Below are 17,525 nucleotides of genomic sequence, written 5' to 3' on the forward strand. Positions count from 1 at the left end.
CACATGTGCCAACAGGATGTTTTGCTCTCAGCACATGGCCCATGTTTTCACTCACGTTCCATATCAGATTCCTTTCAGCTCACTGCGCTCACATGCCAAAAATTCCATTGACAGTTGTTTGTGTTGATCTTTGTAACAAGGTTAAAACAAAACTCATTGTATTTCATACGTATTTTCTTTTTTTAACCGTCTCGTGAATCATGTTATGTGACTGTGTTATCAGAGTTTTGACCTCTTATCTAACACTGCTGACGTAGTTCCTTCAGCAAACAAAGTGTTTGCTGTTTAAGGCATCACTTGGCTTCCCTCTGAGGCTGATGTTAGACGCGCAAAAACCAGTGATGCATATTTTTATGTGTTCAGGAGAAGAGGAAGTTGCATGTAATTCTTTGCAGTTCAGTTTTTGGATAAATAACATAACATTTAAAAATGCATCAGGCACTTTGTGGATGCAGCTGAAATGGAATTTGAATGCAGTTTGGCAGCATTAGTGAACTATTATTGAAATATAGATATCAAGCCAGTGCTACCTGCACACACCTGCCCAATTAGTGATGTCTGTTGTGTAATTACTGGCACCAATTGTTGTACTTTCTCGCCATAATATAACATAATCACATCCGGCAACTAACAATTGTTTGGTCTACAGTATCCTCCTGAGACCCTGTGTCCTCACAGGACATCACTTTTTGGGTTTACTTGACCTTATGCATCATTCTACTTAAGTTAAACCTGTTGTCCTTGACCCTTTTTTGTGCCATGTTAGTGGTAGTAAGAGCACAATACACTAATCCATGTAAAAACAAGATGGCAGCCATCTCTGCCAAGTCAGTCTGCAGCCGATCCTGATACAAAAGTGGACAAGGGCCAAAACCTGATCACATTTTATGACTAAAACTTGTTTATTTATGATTAATAATGTTTGTAGTTTGATATGGCAAAAATATTGAACAATTTTAGCAACAGTAACAAGATAAGACACTGTTAATTAGGAAGTACTCTTTGAAAACTCGTTTGAGGACATTGGGACTGTAATATTGTAGACAATGTTTAGTTTTTTATACTTATTGGGTCTTACTGATCCCAAATAGCTAGGAGAAATTAAAAATGCATACCAAACAAAAGTTCAGGTCTTAGGAGGATATGCTAGAAAATGGTGAAAAATCTGTGTTTCCCGAAGTCCAAGATGACATCCTCAGATGTCTTGTTTGGTCCACAACCCAAAGATATTCAGTTTACTGTCACAGATGAGTAAAGAAATCACAAATTATTCATGTTTAAGAAGCTGGAATCAGAGAATTTTTACTTTTTCTTATTAAAAAAAAAGCTCAGATCAATTATTTAATTCCAAAATTAGATGGTGATTAATTAAATAGACAACCAATCAGTTAATTCATTTATTGTTGGAATTGTAGTCACATCTGTCTCTTTGATTCACGGCATCCCCACAACTCTGGCAGACATACAGCAAAGGCTGTTTGCCTTTTTCTTTCTTAGTAAATGTTTTCTCTGAGAACAAAAATAGACCTCTGTTACATTTCCAGTAAGTTTGCTATTCAGTGACAGTTCAACTGAAACATATAATTTGGATATACTGTATGATCATAAGAAACCAAAGTTCAGAATCATCACTGACTAAAGTATTTTGACATGTTTGTAAGTAGCATTGTAATTTGCACACTATGTTTTATATCTGTCTCATTAATTTGCTACTGACAGACACTGTACCTTGGGATTTACCTTTTGTTTGTTGATAAAAAATAATACCACAGAGAAAAAGAGCAGCTTGCCTGCTCTACGAGACATGTAGGGAAAAAACAGTCTGTTGGATGTTGCTGCACTCCTTTTGTTTGTCTTAGTTCTTACAGGAAACGCTTGAAGTAACATCGTCTTTCATAAACTTGGATGACTTCAGGCCACCTAAGAACTGAGCGCTTCAGTTGGAGCTGTTCTTAGTCATTCTACCTCAAAGCTGGATCTTATCTAAACTAAATATTGGTTGTAAACACTTGTACCTACTATCATAGAGATTAACTAAATATATTTGCTTGTGTAAATACAGCACAGATTGTCCAGGGCTATAATTAAGGTGGACTTTTTTAATGTCAGTCATTGATTTTTTTATATATATATATATATATATATATATAATTATTTGTCCTGTAAACATCTGGATAATGACAAGTGCCTGTCCACTTCCTATACCTCCAATACCATCCATTAATTTTTAACCACATAACTGAAGTCTGTTCGCGGGGGCAGCAGGCTGAGCAAAGTATTCCAGATGTCCCTCACCCTAGCAACACTTTTCAGCTCCTCCTGAGGGACCCCAAGGTGTTCCCAGGCCAGATGAGATATGTAATCCCTCCGGCGTGTTCTGGGTCTGCCCCGGGGCCTCCTACCAGTGGGATGTGCCCTGAACACCTCTAACAGGAGGCACCCAGGAGGCATCCTGATCAGATGCCCGAACCACCTCAACTGACCCCTTTCGAAGCAAAGGAGCAGCAGCTCTACCCTGAGCTCTTTCTGGATGTCCGAGCTCCTCACCCTATCTCTAAGACTAAGCCCAGTCACCCCACAGAGGCAGCTCATTTCGGCCGCTTGTATCCGCAACCTCATTCTTTCGGTCATTACCCGGAGTTAGTGACCATAGGTGAGGGTTGAGACGTAGATGGACCAGTAAATCAAAAGCTTTGCCCTCTGGCTCAGCTCTCTCTTCACCACGACCGTCTGGCACAGCACCCGCATCACTCGTCTTAAAAATGATAAAGTATTATCTGAGAAGCCAAAGAACGCTTTCATTTACCATCATGTAATATAAAGTACAGCAAACAAGTGTTTGAGTTTTGAAGGCTGTGACCAACAAGTATTTGGTATTTTATCAGGTTCTTTTACAACCAGTCAATGCTCAAAATTGTAGATTAATTTTCTTTGAACAACAAAATGAGCAGCTTTTTCAGCTTCATTAGAGTGTGTCCGATTCAGCCCCCGTCAGTGTTTACGCCAAGCTGCATGCCATTTCTTCACTATTTATCATCCCAAGCTTTTGGCTGTACGCCGAGTGCGTCACTGTGAGCATCATTTACTAAAAAATTACTGTAACTTAAACAAACATCTGAGGTACTCAAAGCAGCTGAAGATGCATCAAACATTGCTTTGTTATTTTCCATCTGTGACACTTCCCATCTGCAGATGTTACTCTTCAATGAGAGTCACTGCCGTTGGAATTTTCTTTGGATAACTGTGTTTCTGAAGCATGTATCATGATTGAAACATTGGCATAATTGGATGGGTCATAGCTCAATTGATTGGCAGTCTCTATCATCGGACATTGTCTTGTTTTAATTGAGGCAATAAAGTCATGTAAGGTGATAGTTGGTGGTCAAAGTATCTCATTTCTGCAACCCTTTAATGAAAAAAGACTGACGTATTGTTACCCTTCATTGGCCAACAGTTTATATTCTGCATCCTCTTCAGATTTCCTTTTATTGTTATTCTGTTGGGAATGATGAGCCAACGAGCAGCCAGTATTCATCTGTTATCTGTGTAATGGGGTGGTGAGCGTCTGATATAAACAAATCTCATCTGAAATAGACTTACTGTTTGAGCCAAGGCAGACCAGTCTCCTTGTCTTCATAAACTGTGGTCTGCATTTGTTTACTGGGCAGCCTGCGTAAGTACAAGCATGTGTTAAATGCTCATGATGTAGGCATTACTGCATCGCCGAAGGCTGTGGAAAATGTGTTCAGTGAGAGAGTTTTCATTTTCTGTTTGAGCTCTGAAATGTGGTGTCGATGGGTGAAAACATAACAATGCCTTTCACACCCAGGTTTCACATCATGTGGTACTGTGTTCATTGCAGGCAGTATATACTTTCAAGAGCAACAGATTTGTTGTGTTTCAAGATACTTTTACAGCCATGAAATATTTTCAGTCTGGGGGAGATAACTTTACCATTTAGGAAAACAAAAGTACTGATAAGGAGATTCTTGTTTCCCTGTTCCAAAACATCCCTTTGTTAAACTAATATTTGCTAATATATGTTCACAGTACATAAAAATAATCTACTTTTTAGTTTTCTAATCACCATATGGTTGCAAAAGAAGATCTTTTTAAGTAAAGGTCTGCAGCTACCAACTATTTGTTAGACAAATGGTCATCATACCAGTTTTCCGTAGGCTGTTCTGTAGTGATTATCACGTTCGCCCAAGTTGGAAGCTGGGCGGCAATAGCTCAGTCCATAGGGACTTGGGTTGGGCACTGAAGGTTGTCAGTTCATATCAGTTCATATGGAGCGTGGACTGGTAGCTGGAGAGGTGCCAGTTTGCTTCTGGGCACTCCCAAGGTGCCCTGAGCAAGGCACCAAACCCCAACTGCTCGGGGCGCCTGTCCATGGGCAGCACTGTCACTTTGACATCTCTCCATTTGATGCATGTATAGGTCCTGTTTGTGCATGTGTGTGTTTTCTGGGACCGTGTGTATATAGCAATTACACCTCAGGGATTAATAAAGTGTATATTCTTCTTCTGCTGGTTTCCTGAAGCCCAAGGAGACTTTTTAAAGAAGCATTTCACTGCTAGAAAGATGGTCTTGCAGTAGTCAGCTGTCTATGCAGTTAAAAGACACACATATGTTTGAAATTGGTGGCACATAACCAGAGAAAACAGAGAAAAAGTGTTGTGGCATTTGCTTTAGCTCAAGAGATTGAAAACCTACAACTACCAGAATGCACTGCACTGGACCAATAAAGTGCTCCCCCTAGTGGGTGACGTAATGCAGCTTGGCTGTATTGATACAGGAAACAATATGGTGGCAGGCTTGTAACAAGTAATCTAGAGTTAATGGTAAGCTACAGTGGGTACCACAGTAACAGAATCTCTTCATATTTGATTAGCACTGCGTAGTTTTACTGTTTGATCTCAGTATTGAAAGACTCCATCTTTACAGTACAGGACACTGGATACTGCCCACTTGTTGCTCACAAATTCTTGTATTACAGCCAAACAGTGCAGTAAAACATGTTTAGAATAGAATAGGATATATGTTTATTGTACACCATGGATGGAAATTTGTCTTCGGCTTACCAAAAGACAGCATTGTTAAAGGCAGAGAAATAGTCAGTAAAACAAACATACAAAGTCATTACAAAACATTACAAACAACAATACAACAATTGTTGAGTTAAGAATACTGATGGCACGTGGCATGAAAGACTTCCTAAATACATTTTTGGTCACCAGAGGGACTCTTAAGCGCCTCCCAGAGCTCAGGATCTCAAACTGGCTGAAGAGAGGATGGGAGCTGTCTTCCAAGATACTCCTTGCTTTCTTACTCGACCTTTCTGTAAAGAGTTGGGTCAAGGGTTTTTGTGGCTTGCCAGCTATTTTACTTACCATTGTCACAATCCTAAAAAAGTTTATTCTTGGATGTACAGTTAAAGTGACAGTGCTAGACAGGAAGGTGAGACATTAAAACATTCTCAACCATAGTTTGGTACACTAATTCTAAAATCTGCTTACTCACACCAGTACCACTGAGTTTTCTAAGATAAAGTCACTGTGAGAATTTCTTGAAAATATACTCAGTATTTCCAGAGAAGCTCACACAGGAGTCCAGAACCCAAAGAATTTAAAATTTTCCAGAGTTTCAACACTTTGGCCGTTAAGTGAAACTGGCTCTGTCTTCAGATCTTGTTTCGTGTGAATAATCAATTCTTTAGTCTTGGTCACATGAATTTCTAACTTGCTGATGCGACACCATTTTTGATAGTCCTTGGTGTGGACCAGGTAGACAGCTTCACCTGATGGATCTGTTTGCTGCAAAAGACCGACTAAGGCCATGTCATCAGCTTATTTAAACAATTTAAAATATTTGCTATTGTTCATAAATTCATTCATTAACAGAGAGAATAGCACAGTAGAAAGAACACATCCTTCTGGGCAGCCTGTGCTATTGTTTCTGAAGACATTTTAGGAGAGAAATAGGCAAAAACTTGGTTTATATTTGATCAGCACTGCCTGGTTTTACCATTTGATTTTCATTTTCAGATCTTACAGCTTCTGTACTCTTTGTGTCCGTGGTGACAGGCATGCAAAAGCATGGAAATACTATCTGTAGTTCAAGCAACAGTCATGTGTCAGCTAGAGATGAGCAGGGAGATCTGAGTGCTGATAAGATGAGGGGAAGTTTACCATATTTAATTTACACATACTACCCACATTATTATGAGACAAAGCTGCTTGAAAATCAGCAGAGTATCCCGTAAGTGCTTTCAGGGCCTTTTGTGAGTTATTTTGGGGTATAAGTTAGAAAAGTTAAAATAGCAACATAATTTAGCTCAGTCAGGAACACTCAAAGAAAACTTTATTTCCATTTGCAGTATTATATTTGGTGGTAAGGGTCTGCTCTGGGGCCTCTCTGCCTTTCCTCAGGCCTACGCAGAAAGCCTCTTCCACATGCCTACATGGAAAGCCTAAGGCAGAGAGAGCAGCAGTAAAGACTCCTCGGGAACAGAACAGAACCAGCATCAATGATAAACAGAAATGAGACTGATAAGTCAGACACAGCATGAAAAGGAGGAGCTGGGGTGGAGGCGGGTTGCAAAGCCGCTTGCAGGGGAAGCAGCAACAGTAGGCAGGCCAGAGCAGTTTAAATAGAGCGCCCTGAATGAGATTCGCCAGTTGGTTGCATAGAAAGGAATCGTGATCTGTCAGCCCACTCCCTTCCATCAATCAGCTGCTCCATCAGTTGATTGGCTGTTTGAGATCAGCTGATGTAGCTGGGATGTGAGCTGAGCTTGACATCGTGTCCATTTGTTTTCATATCCAAACATCATAATAAATCTATCGCTGTTTTGGGCCCAGTCGTTTTGCTTAGGACCCAAGAAAGTGCGGTGTCGAGTAGGAAGTTGTACAAGTGGGTCACCACAGGCCAAACAGGCATGTTTTGAACTGGCCCTGCACGAAAAATATTGAATTTCCCCTCACATAAGACAAAGATAATTAGCATGTCCTAACAACTGCCAAGTTGGAACCTGAGGATTTTTTTCCGTTTTCGCTTTAGGAACAACTTACAGTTAATCAGTTATAAAAATAGTTCCTGATTCAGTTTCCTGTCGATTGATTGTCTGATCATACTCAGCCAACACTAATGTGCTCCATCCAGGAATTAAAAACTCCTAAATCTGTTTTAATTCAGCAACTATTCATTCTGAAACAAAAGCGTTGTCTTCTGCACATGAAACTAAACCGGACTTTGGTTTTCTTTTAATCATAACATGGTTCTTGAGGCCAGCGTTTACGCCTGAACTGTGTAACCCGCATTGACTCTGCTGCTGCTCCTGACCCAGATTTGCACAGACAGCAACAGATTCACGAACGCTGGCTGTAATGCATCATTAAACCTTCCCTGTGCTCCCAAATGACAGAGGAACATGAGATTTCTCCTTGGAGAGTAGATATGTATTTTGCATCAACAGAGCGGCCACAGTTCGAAGGACTTGCAGATGTGTTGGAGTGACTACAGGCTCCATTTGATTTGGTGGTTGGCCTTCTGTCTCTGTCCAGCTTACTGTATCAGCTGGGGGGGGGGTTCTTGGCGTTTTTCACCTGAAAATTACTTTAAAACCCCAGGGCTCCCCTAAGTGCTCATTTTGTTTACAGGTGTTTTTGGACAGTCAGGTTTTCATATACTGTAGTTCCCCAGGGTGGAGGTGTACAGTACGCTGCCGGATGAATTTCAAAACTGTGAAAGCCTTTTTAAGAAGTGCAAAGCAGACGCCAGTTGACCCAAGTGTGGTATGAAATACTCCATTAACGGCTACTGTAAAATGCCCAAATATTTCCACTGTATCCATCAATTTGTTACACGGAAGCTGTAGCCAATCTCCAGGATTATAGAAAATTACTTGGAACATTTTCTTCCATTCCTCCATATGAGCAGAATCATCGGCCGTGCCAAACACAATATCCAAAGAAATGGAGATCCACCATAAACACAGCTCTTAGCGAAGATACCGTAACATTTCAGGGAGACTGGATAATCTCTGTGTGATTTGGCTGTTTTAAGGTTACCTTGTATGCAAGGAAAAAAACTGATCAGGCTCTGTGTGGTTTTATGAATTTATTTTTCTCTTTCTCTGTCTCACTCTAGCTGCCACAGAGGGGAGAGTCAACGGTGGGGAGGATTTCTTTCAGAAGGTGAGTGTGTAGTCTGCTCTTGGATAGTGTTCGCTTTGTCTTTGGGTTGCGTTCAAGTCCGCCGAGCAGCACTTCTCTCTTGGCTAAGGGAGCAGATGTCAGGTGCTCCTCCAGTCGCTCGCAATTACATATCAAAACAAACAAAAACAACGGAACGACATTGACGTTGAATCGCTCCGGGTCTCTGATCCCATAACACAGCTGACACAACACTGCAGGCCTTTCTCACTTACATAATATACCATAATACAGCAGATCATCTCCGCAGTTTAAAATCAGGGAGAGGTTAAACGCAGGTCTGCTCCAGCCAGCTCTGCCTCACTGACTTTTCTTTGTCACTGATTTAATTAGTTAATGCTCTGAAGCTTCGTTAGATCCAATAAAACAAGGATTTGCCTCGGTGATCTTAAATAGTCCTGAATGTTTTTTTTCTTGATCACAACGTGCTCACATTGTGTCACTGGTGCTCACTGAGCAGTCAAGTGTGTGATCCTGTGTGGTGCTAAAGAGTCACTGCAGAGTTTAAACACTCAGGTTTATTAATTAATGGTCTTTTTATACAAGCTCCGACTACAAGGATTAGTTCTTAAAGTACATGCTCTATTAAAGCCTCCGAATGACATCAGCTCTGAACATTTATTAGTGATGCTGCAGTGAGTTTCCTTTTTATTTCTGCAGTTAATCCTGACCTGCACTGGATGATATAAACGATTTATAATACTGATCATGTGGAAAAATGTCCCTAATGAGACAGTTATAAACTTTGATATGATGTCGTTATGTGTTGCCGTCATTACTCAAAAAAGTGTGTGTTACTTATTACACTTTGCTTTGCAAAAAGTAATGCTTTACTTTCTACTCCTTGTAGAAAGTAATTGTTACACTACTTAATGCATTACTCCACAACATCACCTTGGATGCATTATATATTGCATATAATATATATATATATGCATTATGTCATACAACATTAAACCTTACATACACGTATCAGCAGAAAAAACAAGGCTCAGGAGAGTCAAGATGGCTTTAATTATTTACCCGTCACAAAATACTTAAAAATTAATTGAAATACATATTTCAACTACAAGTACCAGAAAAACTGCCCATCTCTGATCACCATTTTGCATGGAGGCTCCACACACAAACTGAGGAAAAATGATTGGTCAAAAAATTAAAGCTTTTATCAGTGAGATTTTGTATGGTTAGTTTGATGTTCAGGTCAAGATTTATATATTTATTTAGTTAGTTATTACTTTGACTTAGTTGACAAGTTAATCTATGACACTTGTCCAGTTTGAAGGGGAGATATCAGCTGATAAATCTTACACAGCTTTATGAGGAGAGGCTCATGTCAAGGGCTCAGTCCATCATGTCCAACTCTCTGCGTCCTTTACATGAGTTTCAGCTGCTTCCTTCAGGGCGGACGTTTATCCTTCCAAAATGCTCTACCAATAGGTACAGATATTCCTTTGTCCCATCGGTCTTGGTGTTCTGTATGTGAGCTGTATTGTCATATTCTATTGTTATGTCTCCCTTTACTGACTGCAAACCAATTTGCCCTACGGCGACATTAAAGTTTTACCTTACCTTAAATCAGCTATTGGCTTTCTCCTGTTACCAAACTATCATTATTAAATCAAACTGTAAAGATCCAATATTGGTTGGCCTCTAATAAAAACTATATAAAAGAGGCTGGCCTTCCTAACAACACTACGTTACGTTACTCCTCTTCATCCCCTATGAGACATAAGGCTTCAGTGAGCTCTCTCCTTTGTATCCCCTAGTTTTCTGATTAAGTGTTGTTAGGAAGAAGGAAGAAGTCAAGTCTTCCTAACAACACTTATTACAAAAACTAGAGGTGCATGATAACATTGGCACGTTATCGGTAGCTGCCATTGTTGGCTTGAAAATGAACTGTCAGAACAGTAGTTCCCAACTGGTGGGTCACAATCCAAAAGTGGGTTTTGGGGCCATTCTGAATGGACCACAAGTCACTTGCGAATGTGTCAAGCTTGTAAAAAACAACCTTTATTATGAGGTACAGTGAATTTCTGACACAGAGCTTTTATTCTGAAGTGCCATTTTCTGCTGTAGAGTGATAGCGGCTTGACAGAGACAGCAAAGCAGCTTGATGACACGGCCAAACTCAAGTGTGACGCTGAATACATTAAACTGTGTGGACCTTGAACTAATGTCAAGGATCTAGACCCTGTGGCTAGACCAGGTGGGAACCACTGCCTTTAAGCTTTAAATTCTCTTGTATTTAGAATTGTAACAGTTGTAAAGCAGCGGTTATATCTCATGAGAGGGAGTTTCTCAAATTGTTTTTCAGACAACCTGTTCCTCCTTGGAGTCAGCACAAGGCTTACCAGGCTCAGGAGCCTCTCCATCAGACAGCATTGCTGTTATCGGCACATTTAATGATTTGTTTCCATATGCCCAATATGCAAATAATTGAAGAATGTATGTAAGTCAAGTAACAACGTAAATGTTTGATTAGTAGAGCTGCAAAAGTTAATCGATCACCATCAGTTAGTTCGTTAGTTTCGAAAATCATCGATTAAGAAAAGCACTTACAAGTTAAAACACTATTCTAAACCATTATATGACAGTCTTTTTATGAAAACATGTAAATATTCACATTGCAAAGATTGATAACAGACACAGATGTTTGTTTATTTTTGTATGTTTTTCAATTCTCAGTCATATTTCAGGTTCTGCATCAAAAAATACAAACAAATTCAAAGCTTTAGACAGTGGTTCCCAACTGGTCCAGCCACAGGGTCCAGATTTCACCTCAGTCATAAGTTTAAGGTCCAAACAGTTGAATACATTCAGCGGCATACATGAGTTTGGCCATGTCTGCTAGCTAGTCTGCTGTCTCTCTAAAGTAACTGTCCATTAGTCACTCACTCTACAGCAGGAAACAGCACTTCAAAATAAAAGCTCTGTGCCTGGAAATTCACTGTACTTCAAAATAAAATGTTGTTTTTACAAACTTGACACGGTTGCGTGTCACTTGTGATCCATTCAGAGTCAACCTGCCAGCCACTATTGGACCACGACCCACCACTTGGGAACCACTAGCTTAAGAGAATCTTTCAGCTCAACAGATGTAGTGACAAAAATATGTAGAGTAAAAGGTTTTGCCCTTTTGCCCAACTCTAATCCTGACACAGTTGATTTCTATTTGTGCAGCATCATTATGAGGGAAAGCAGCAATTAACATTAGCTGATAGATTGACTGTGTTTATGAACTGGCAATCAAATTACCTTGATCTGCTCCGTTTGTTTAATTTTGACCTCAAGTGTTTGAGTGAGTGTGTGTGTGTATCAAAATGAATCAAGACAAGACTAATCGCATGGCACCGAAAACGAAAGCAATCACTAGCTAACTGCTAATTGAATTTTGACAGCCGGTATCTCATTATGTGGTTCTCTTTAAGTATCTCAAGTGGATTCATTCTTGTTTAAAATCCAGTTTCCTGAATATGTTCAGCTCCCTCTGTAATATGTTAATGGGCTGTAATGAAATAACTGATGGACAGCGGTTTGTTTTAGCATTCCGTTTTTGTCTATTTTCCGTATTTGGTTTTGGAGGTTAGGAAGCTGAGTTAAATGTCAAAGAAGGAGGCAATTTAACTTTCCCTGCAGCAGTTTTCAAAAACCCAAGTAATGCAAACCAGGCGCCTTAAGATTCTCCCTCTTTGGAATCTTAACAAGGACTTAAGATATGCTGTAGATGCGTCTCCGCCTCTTTTGGTCTGGGTACTACTGTGATGTTTAGGATCCCCAGTATAGGTGTCTACCTCACTCTACAAAGCTTTTCTGACAAAGTACGGCTGCTGGTGTATTGACTTTGCCAGTCACGGTTTTTAAGTCTCTGGCTTGAATTCTGTCACAGCCTCTTCAAAGAAACAGTGGTTTCTAGAGGTTAAATTGTCAATTAGAAATTAGTGTGCAGCTGTTTGGGTTGGCACACTGGTGAAGAGCAGCGAAGGAGGAGTGCTAAAGTCATGTTTTTATTGTAGAATTTCCATTTGGATAACTCTGTACGGTTTCCCCTCTGATAGCGTGATCACCATACATGCCCAATTAAAGCCAGGAAAATAAACAGAGTGCGACTCTGGAACGGTATTGTTGAAAGAAAATGGATGAGGTGTGTGAAATACCTTGAAGTTGATGAAAATGGAAACTCTTAGCTGGGCTGCTTCCTCGCCCATCCAACACACCCATCTACCACACACACTCAAGGAGACTAATAAAGTACATGCGTAGTAACTCTCTCCCTCACGTAAAGTCTTTTTTGACGCACACACTTTTACATACTGGGCTTTGGGAATGAGATTTCCCAGTTGCCTCAGCAGGGAGATTTAGAGTTCAGTCGCTGACGAGAGCAACATAAAATGGTCCGCCCCCGCACTTTCTCCCCAGGCCCGGTGGCTGTGGTTGATCAAACCCTCTTACTCACTGTCTGCTGGACTTCCTTTGAGTTCAGAGCAACATTTTGTGTTAGAGTGCAAACAGTCCACCCTCTTCATGTAGTCAATGAAAAAGTAAAGAGCACAGCAGACAAAGTGGGACCACAGGAGGGTGCCACAGCTGGGAAATTAGCCTCGTGCAAGTCCCTGCAGCTCACATGGGGGACTCTCGCCAGCTTCATGTCCCCGTTTCTTTTCAGTCTTTGTTTTGGTCTCCTATCTTTGCCTCATGTTTCCCTCCTGCTGTTACTTCATCTTTCCATTTCATGAAACCACTAGTGTGTCATGGTTATCAGTTTGGTATAACAGGGGGATTTTTCCTGCAAATGAATTGCTTGAAGTGTGTGTCAGTGAAACAGTTCATCAGACTCTTGTGCTGTAAAAGTTTTGGACTGAGAACTGTCGGAGTGTCACATCATGGCACCGACCACTAAGCTGTTTGGAGAGCTGTGCAGAAGTTGAGCCGTGGAACAGCAGACAGCTGAGGAGCTGGGCTGGTTGGGGCGATAACCGTGCACCACAGAAGAGCTTGGAGTAGATTTGAGTTGAGAGATGCCTTTGAACCCCTTGCAAGTTCATCCCTGATCCCCCTTCCATTGCTCCTTCCCAGGAGTTGTGGCTCTGTAAATAATGCCAGGCGTGATGTTTAAGTGCCAATGCACTCAGATCTCAGGCCAGGAGTAATTCATTTCATTTGCTTTATAGCACTGAAGCGCTCTGTGCTACGCCGACACATGGAAAATAAAAAACGGAAGACTGTCAAGATGAAATTGGCATGAAATTGTGAGATGTTGAAATAAGTAGGTCAGTATGAGCGCTGTCAAAACATATATCAACAAATGTTTGTGTTTCTCAGGCAGCTTAAAGGTCCGGTGTGGAGGATTTAGGAGGGAATATTGGCAGTAATGGTATATAATATTCATAAGTATGTTTTCACTAGTTTATAATCACCTGAAAAAAAAGAATTGCTGTGTTTTGTTTCTTTAGAATGACCTGTTTAGATCCACATACCCTTCCCACGGACTCCACCATGTTGTAACCCTGAACTGACAAACAAGACACTGGCTCTATCATTGTGTTTTCGCATCAGCCACCATAGTTATCCTACACATTTTGCACACAGGAGAAGTTTAAATTCTGCAATCCGACAGTTAGATGCTACTAAATTCCACACACTAGACCTTTAAATTAGTTTATCATGCTTCATCGCATGAAGGAGATGTAGTCTCTATGCATTTCAACAGTAGCATGTTTTTTGCACAGGTGCCCTTTTGTTAATGTGTTGCTCTGTAAGCTTGGGCGGTAAGGCTGCCCCCGGCTAAGAATTTTCCCAGTCGACCAATAGTCATCATTTAGAGCCATTAGTCGACTAGTTGCCTGCATGTCTCTGACATTAAGGTGAAGGTGTGAGAAAGAATAGTATCAGTAACATTGTTAACGCTGTGCTACATTACAGAGAAATACAAAACCGTACTAATGAACCTTCATTAATATAGGCCTATAGAATTTTTTTTTTTTTTTTTTTTTTTGAAGGATATTTTTATGGGCATTTTTACCTTTAATTGATAGGAAAGCTGACCGTGAAGTTGGGAGAGAGAGGGGGAATGACATGCAGCAAAGGGCCATGGGTTGGAATCGAACCCGGGCCACTGCAGCAACAGCCTTGTACATGGGGCGCCTGCTCTATCCGCAAAGCCATGGGCATGTAGCTACTTCCATGTTTCAGATGATATGTCATGTTTGTAGTCGACCAATGAAGATGAGTTTACACATCACCTTGGGTTTGGCCTTCACCTTCTCAAAATGATCCCACACTTTGGATTTCCTGCCCGACATGTTATTAACTAGCCTGTGGAATAACCGCAGGTACCAGCCCTGTAAAATGACTCCTGTCTGACGCCACTTCCTATGTCTGTCCTTTCAAATTAAATTCCCACATGGTCCAGTCATATAGGTTTTGATTTATTTTGACAAGGCACAGTTCCCAGTAGTTTCATGTTTATTTGTTTGTTTTTTGTTTTTCTGCGACTAAGACCAATGAAATCTTGCAGACTAATAACCTTTCTGGTCGACTAACATTGGGTTGACCATTAGGGGGCAGCCCTATTGGACGGTATCTGTTATTTTATACCTTCCTGAAATTTCACCAGGGTATACGCTACACCCCCAACCAGCGAGTTAGCTAGAGAAGTTCTCTCAGCCTTTTCAGTAATAAATGAACAATATAAATTCACAAAATCATAAGTAAGTTTTTACACTTAGTTTTCTTTTTAAACAGAGAAATACAACCATACACTTTCTGAATTCAAGTTTCTCTTGAGGTAGACAGGAACAAATAAGTCACCAAAAGTGTCTTGGTTAGTCTTGATAGTCATTTAGTTAGTTTACTGTTCAAACAATCACCAACTCTGGTGTTTTTCCCTGCGGTCTCTCTCTCTGCTGTTAAGAGCTGGCTGTTTACAGTCCTGTAATGTTATCCCCACCGCTCCACTCAGAGTTGCGGTGTCTATTAGCTCAGCTGCCTCTTCTATCAGTAGAGACTGACCTCTGGTGGTGTGTGCTGTGCACTAAATACACTGAATCCAGTAGAGAAAAGAGTGCCTGCATTTCTGACGGTACTGAAAATCATGCCCTGGGGATTTCTAAATACCCTGATATACCGTGATGCAGCCCCAGGCCTATTCCTCCATGCCTGTGTTAGTATTATTGGATATAATGGGACTTTTGCTGCAAGTTAGCACTCAGATTGTTAACATGAACTCAGTTATGACTGTGAGGTCTCGTGGGGATGGTTCAGTCCATGCTGTTCCCTCAGTCAGTCTCTTAACTCTGCCCACACCCGACAACCCCCCTGTGTCCCCCTCCCAAGCACACACACACACACACATACACACACACAGTCCAGCTGAATCAACAGCTGCACCATCACAGTGCAGGCCAGGAAACATGCCTCTGCCATGTCGACTGCTGCTATGCTATAGTATAGTACACACATGCAGACGTACACACACAGTCACGTGTGTCAAACACATGTGCTGTCTTTCAGGACATGGCCTTAATAATATCCTGTTTGATTTCACGTAGCGCTCTGAGCACACACCAGCTGCACACCTCACAGAGCCAATCATCGTGTCAAGGTCGTGCCATGAAAGTGATCAGAAAGTCATTTATGTATTTATTCATTTCAGAAAGGGTGTGGTGGCCGAGAAGAAAGGGTGGAACGGTAAATGTATAGGTAACTTAATTTGTGCAAATATCTTGACCCATTTGAGAGGTATTTGCTAGGCCCTCCATAAAAATAAACGCCATCCACCCTTTAAAATGGTGTGTGGTCTGTCAGAAATCAGTCCCATCTGCACGATGCTGCCAAGAACAGCAACGCTGGACAGGAAACAGGTCTCTCTGAACAAGGCCCTTTTAGAGAAAAAGTTGATGAGGCATAGGCCATAAAGTTAGATAATTTTAGGAAAGTATAATTGGAGTCACTTCTGATATGATGGAACTTTTGTCATTTATATCACAGACTTTTAAATTACTGGGTTTCCTGCACTGCATGTTCCTACATTGCTGCTAAAAAAGGACTCAAAGGGACGTTTCTATCGTAAATTGGCACTTTTTAATGACATTTTTAGATGTCATCTGCCTCTTCCCCTTACAATGCCTTTGTAATTTCAACGACCTCTGAGAGGCTGCGGCAGTGTTACATTTCTTTCATGTGTTGTTTTAAAGTGGACGCCTCCTTGACGCAATCCAGACACATCTGTCATTGTCGCAGGAGACTGAGCCAAAACCCGGGAAAGGTGGAGGCAAAAGTAAAAAGGAATTTCTCCTTATCACTGGGAACAGAATGTCCTTTAATGTTGTTGTGATACAGCCAGCTGTTGGTGTGAGCACATGACTCGAGTTGACGGAGAAAAAGTTTGCACATAGCTACAGGGTATTTGTGATTTATTGTCTTTTAGCAGACGATGGTGGGAGGGTGTCATGTTGTAGATTAGAGTTGCGTGTGCCTGGAGCTAGTGTGAAACCCCGTAACACAGAACTCATCAGATTTTGGTTTCGGGCTTAAATTTAATTGCGTGTAAAACCATTCTGACTGAAGTGACTGATAATATTATTGCAGCACTTGTGATAACAGTGCAGACAGGAGGGATGGGAAGGTTTCCAGTAAGAGGACATTAATGGTTGATCATTAGCATGTGGGATGCTAAAGCTGGAACTGTTTTCAGCTTAGTCATGTTAAATGGTACCACAAAGGAATTCCTTACAGAAATAGTTGAGCAGGATCATCTGAAAAGAATTCTCCTTTATGTTCATTGCACAAAATGATGCTGAAATTCCTTTCAGTTGTGTGATTCACTTAATAGAAACTGGGAGTAAACGCAGAGCCACAAGTAGGAGAAGTCATCACTGCGAGGGTGTTTCTCTACCGCTTGATCATAATGATAATGCCCAAAAACCTGAGCCAAGAGAGGGAAGAAAGAATGCAACAAAACATCAATTGCTGTATAAATGTGTTTTGCAATCATTTTACTGGCTTGCAGCAGTCTGTTTTATGAGTTTGTCAGAGGATTGCAGAATCCTCTTTTGCTAAAGATTGGACCACCTCGCCTTTTTGAAGGAAGATTGCATAGAGAGCCCAAAATAAAACTCACATCTTGCTTTGATAAATCAGATAGTGCATAAAGAAGTATTTCACTGCTGGAAAGGTGGTCTTTTTATAAAACTTGGTTGACTATGTACTACTTTTGAAATTGGTGCTACATGACCATGGAAAACAGACAAAAAGGGCTGTGGCATTTGCTTTTGCTCAAGAGGTAGAAAACCTTAAATTACCAGAATG

General features: G+C 40.8%; 1 protein-coding gene across 1 annotated transcript in view; it reads left to right on the forward strand.

Moving 5' to 3' along the window:
- Positions 1 to 17,525, forward strand: part of LOC125903071 (protein bicaudal C homolog 1-like) — an 88,277-nt gene that overhangs the window by 21,958 nt on the left and 48,794 nt on the right. The window contains exon 2 of the mRNA XM_049599728.1: positions 8,152 to 8,198. Within this exon, the coding sequence (XP_049455685.1) occupies positions 8,152 to 8,198 (47 nt within the window). The remainder of the gene's footprint in view (positions 1 to 8,151; positions 8,199 to 17,525) is intronic.

This window comes from Epinephelus fuscoguttatus, linkage group LG16 (genome assembly GCF_011397635.1).
Source record: "Epinephelus fuscoguttatus linkage group LG16, E.fuscoguttatus.final_Chr_v1".
Taxonomy (NCBI): Eukaryota; Metazoa; Chordata; class Actinopteri; order Perciformes; family Serranidae; genus Epinephelus; species Epinephelus fuscoguttatus.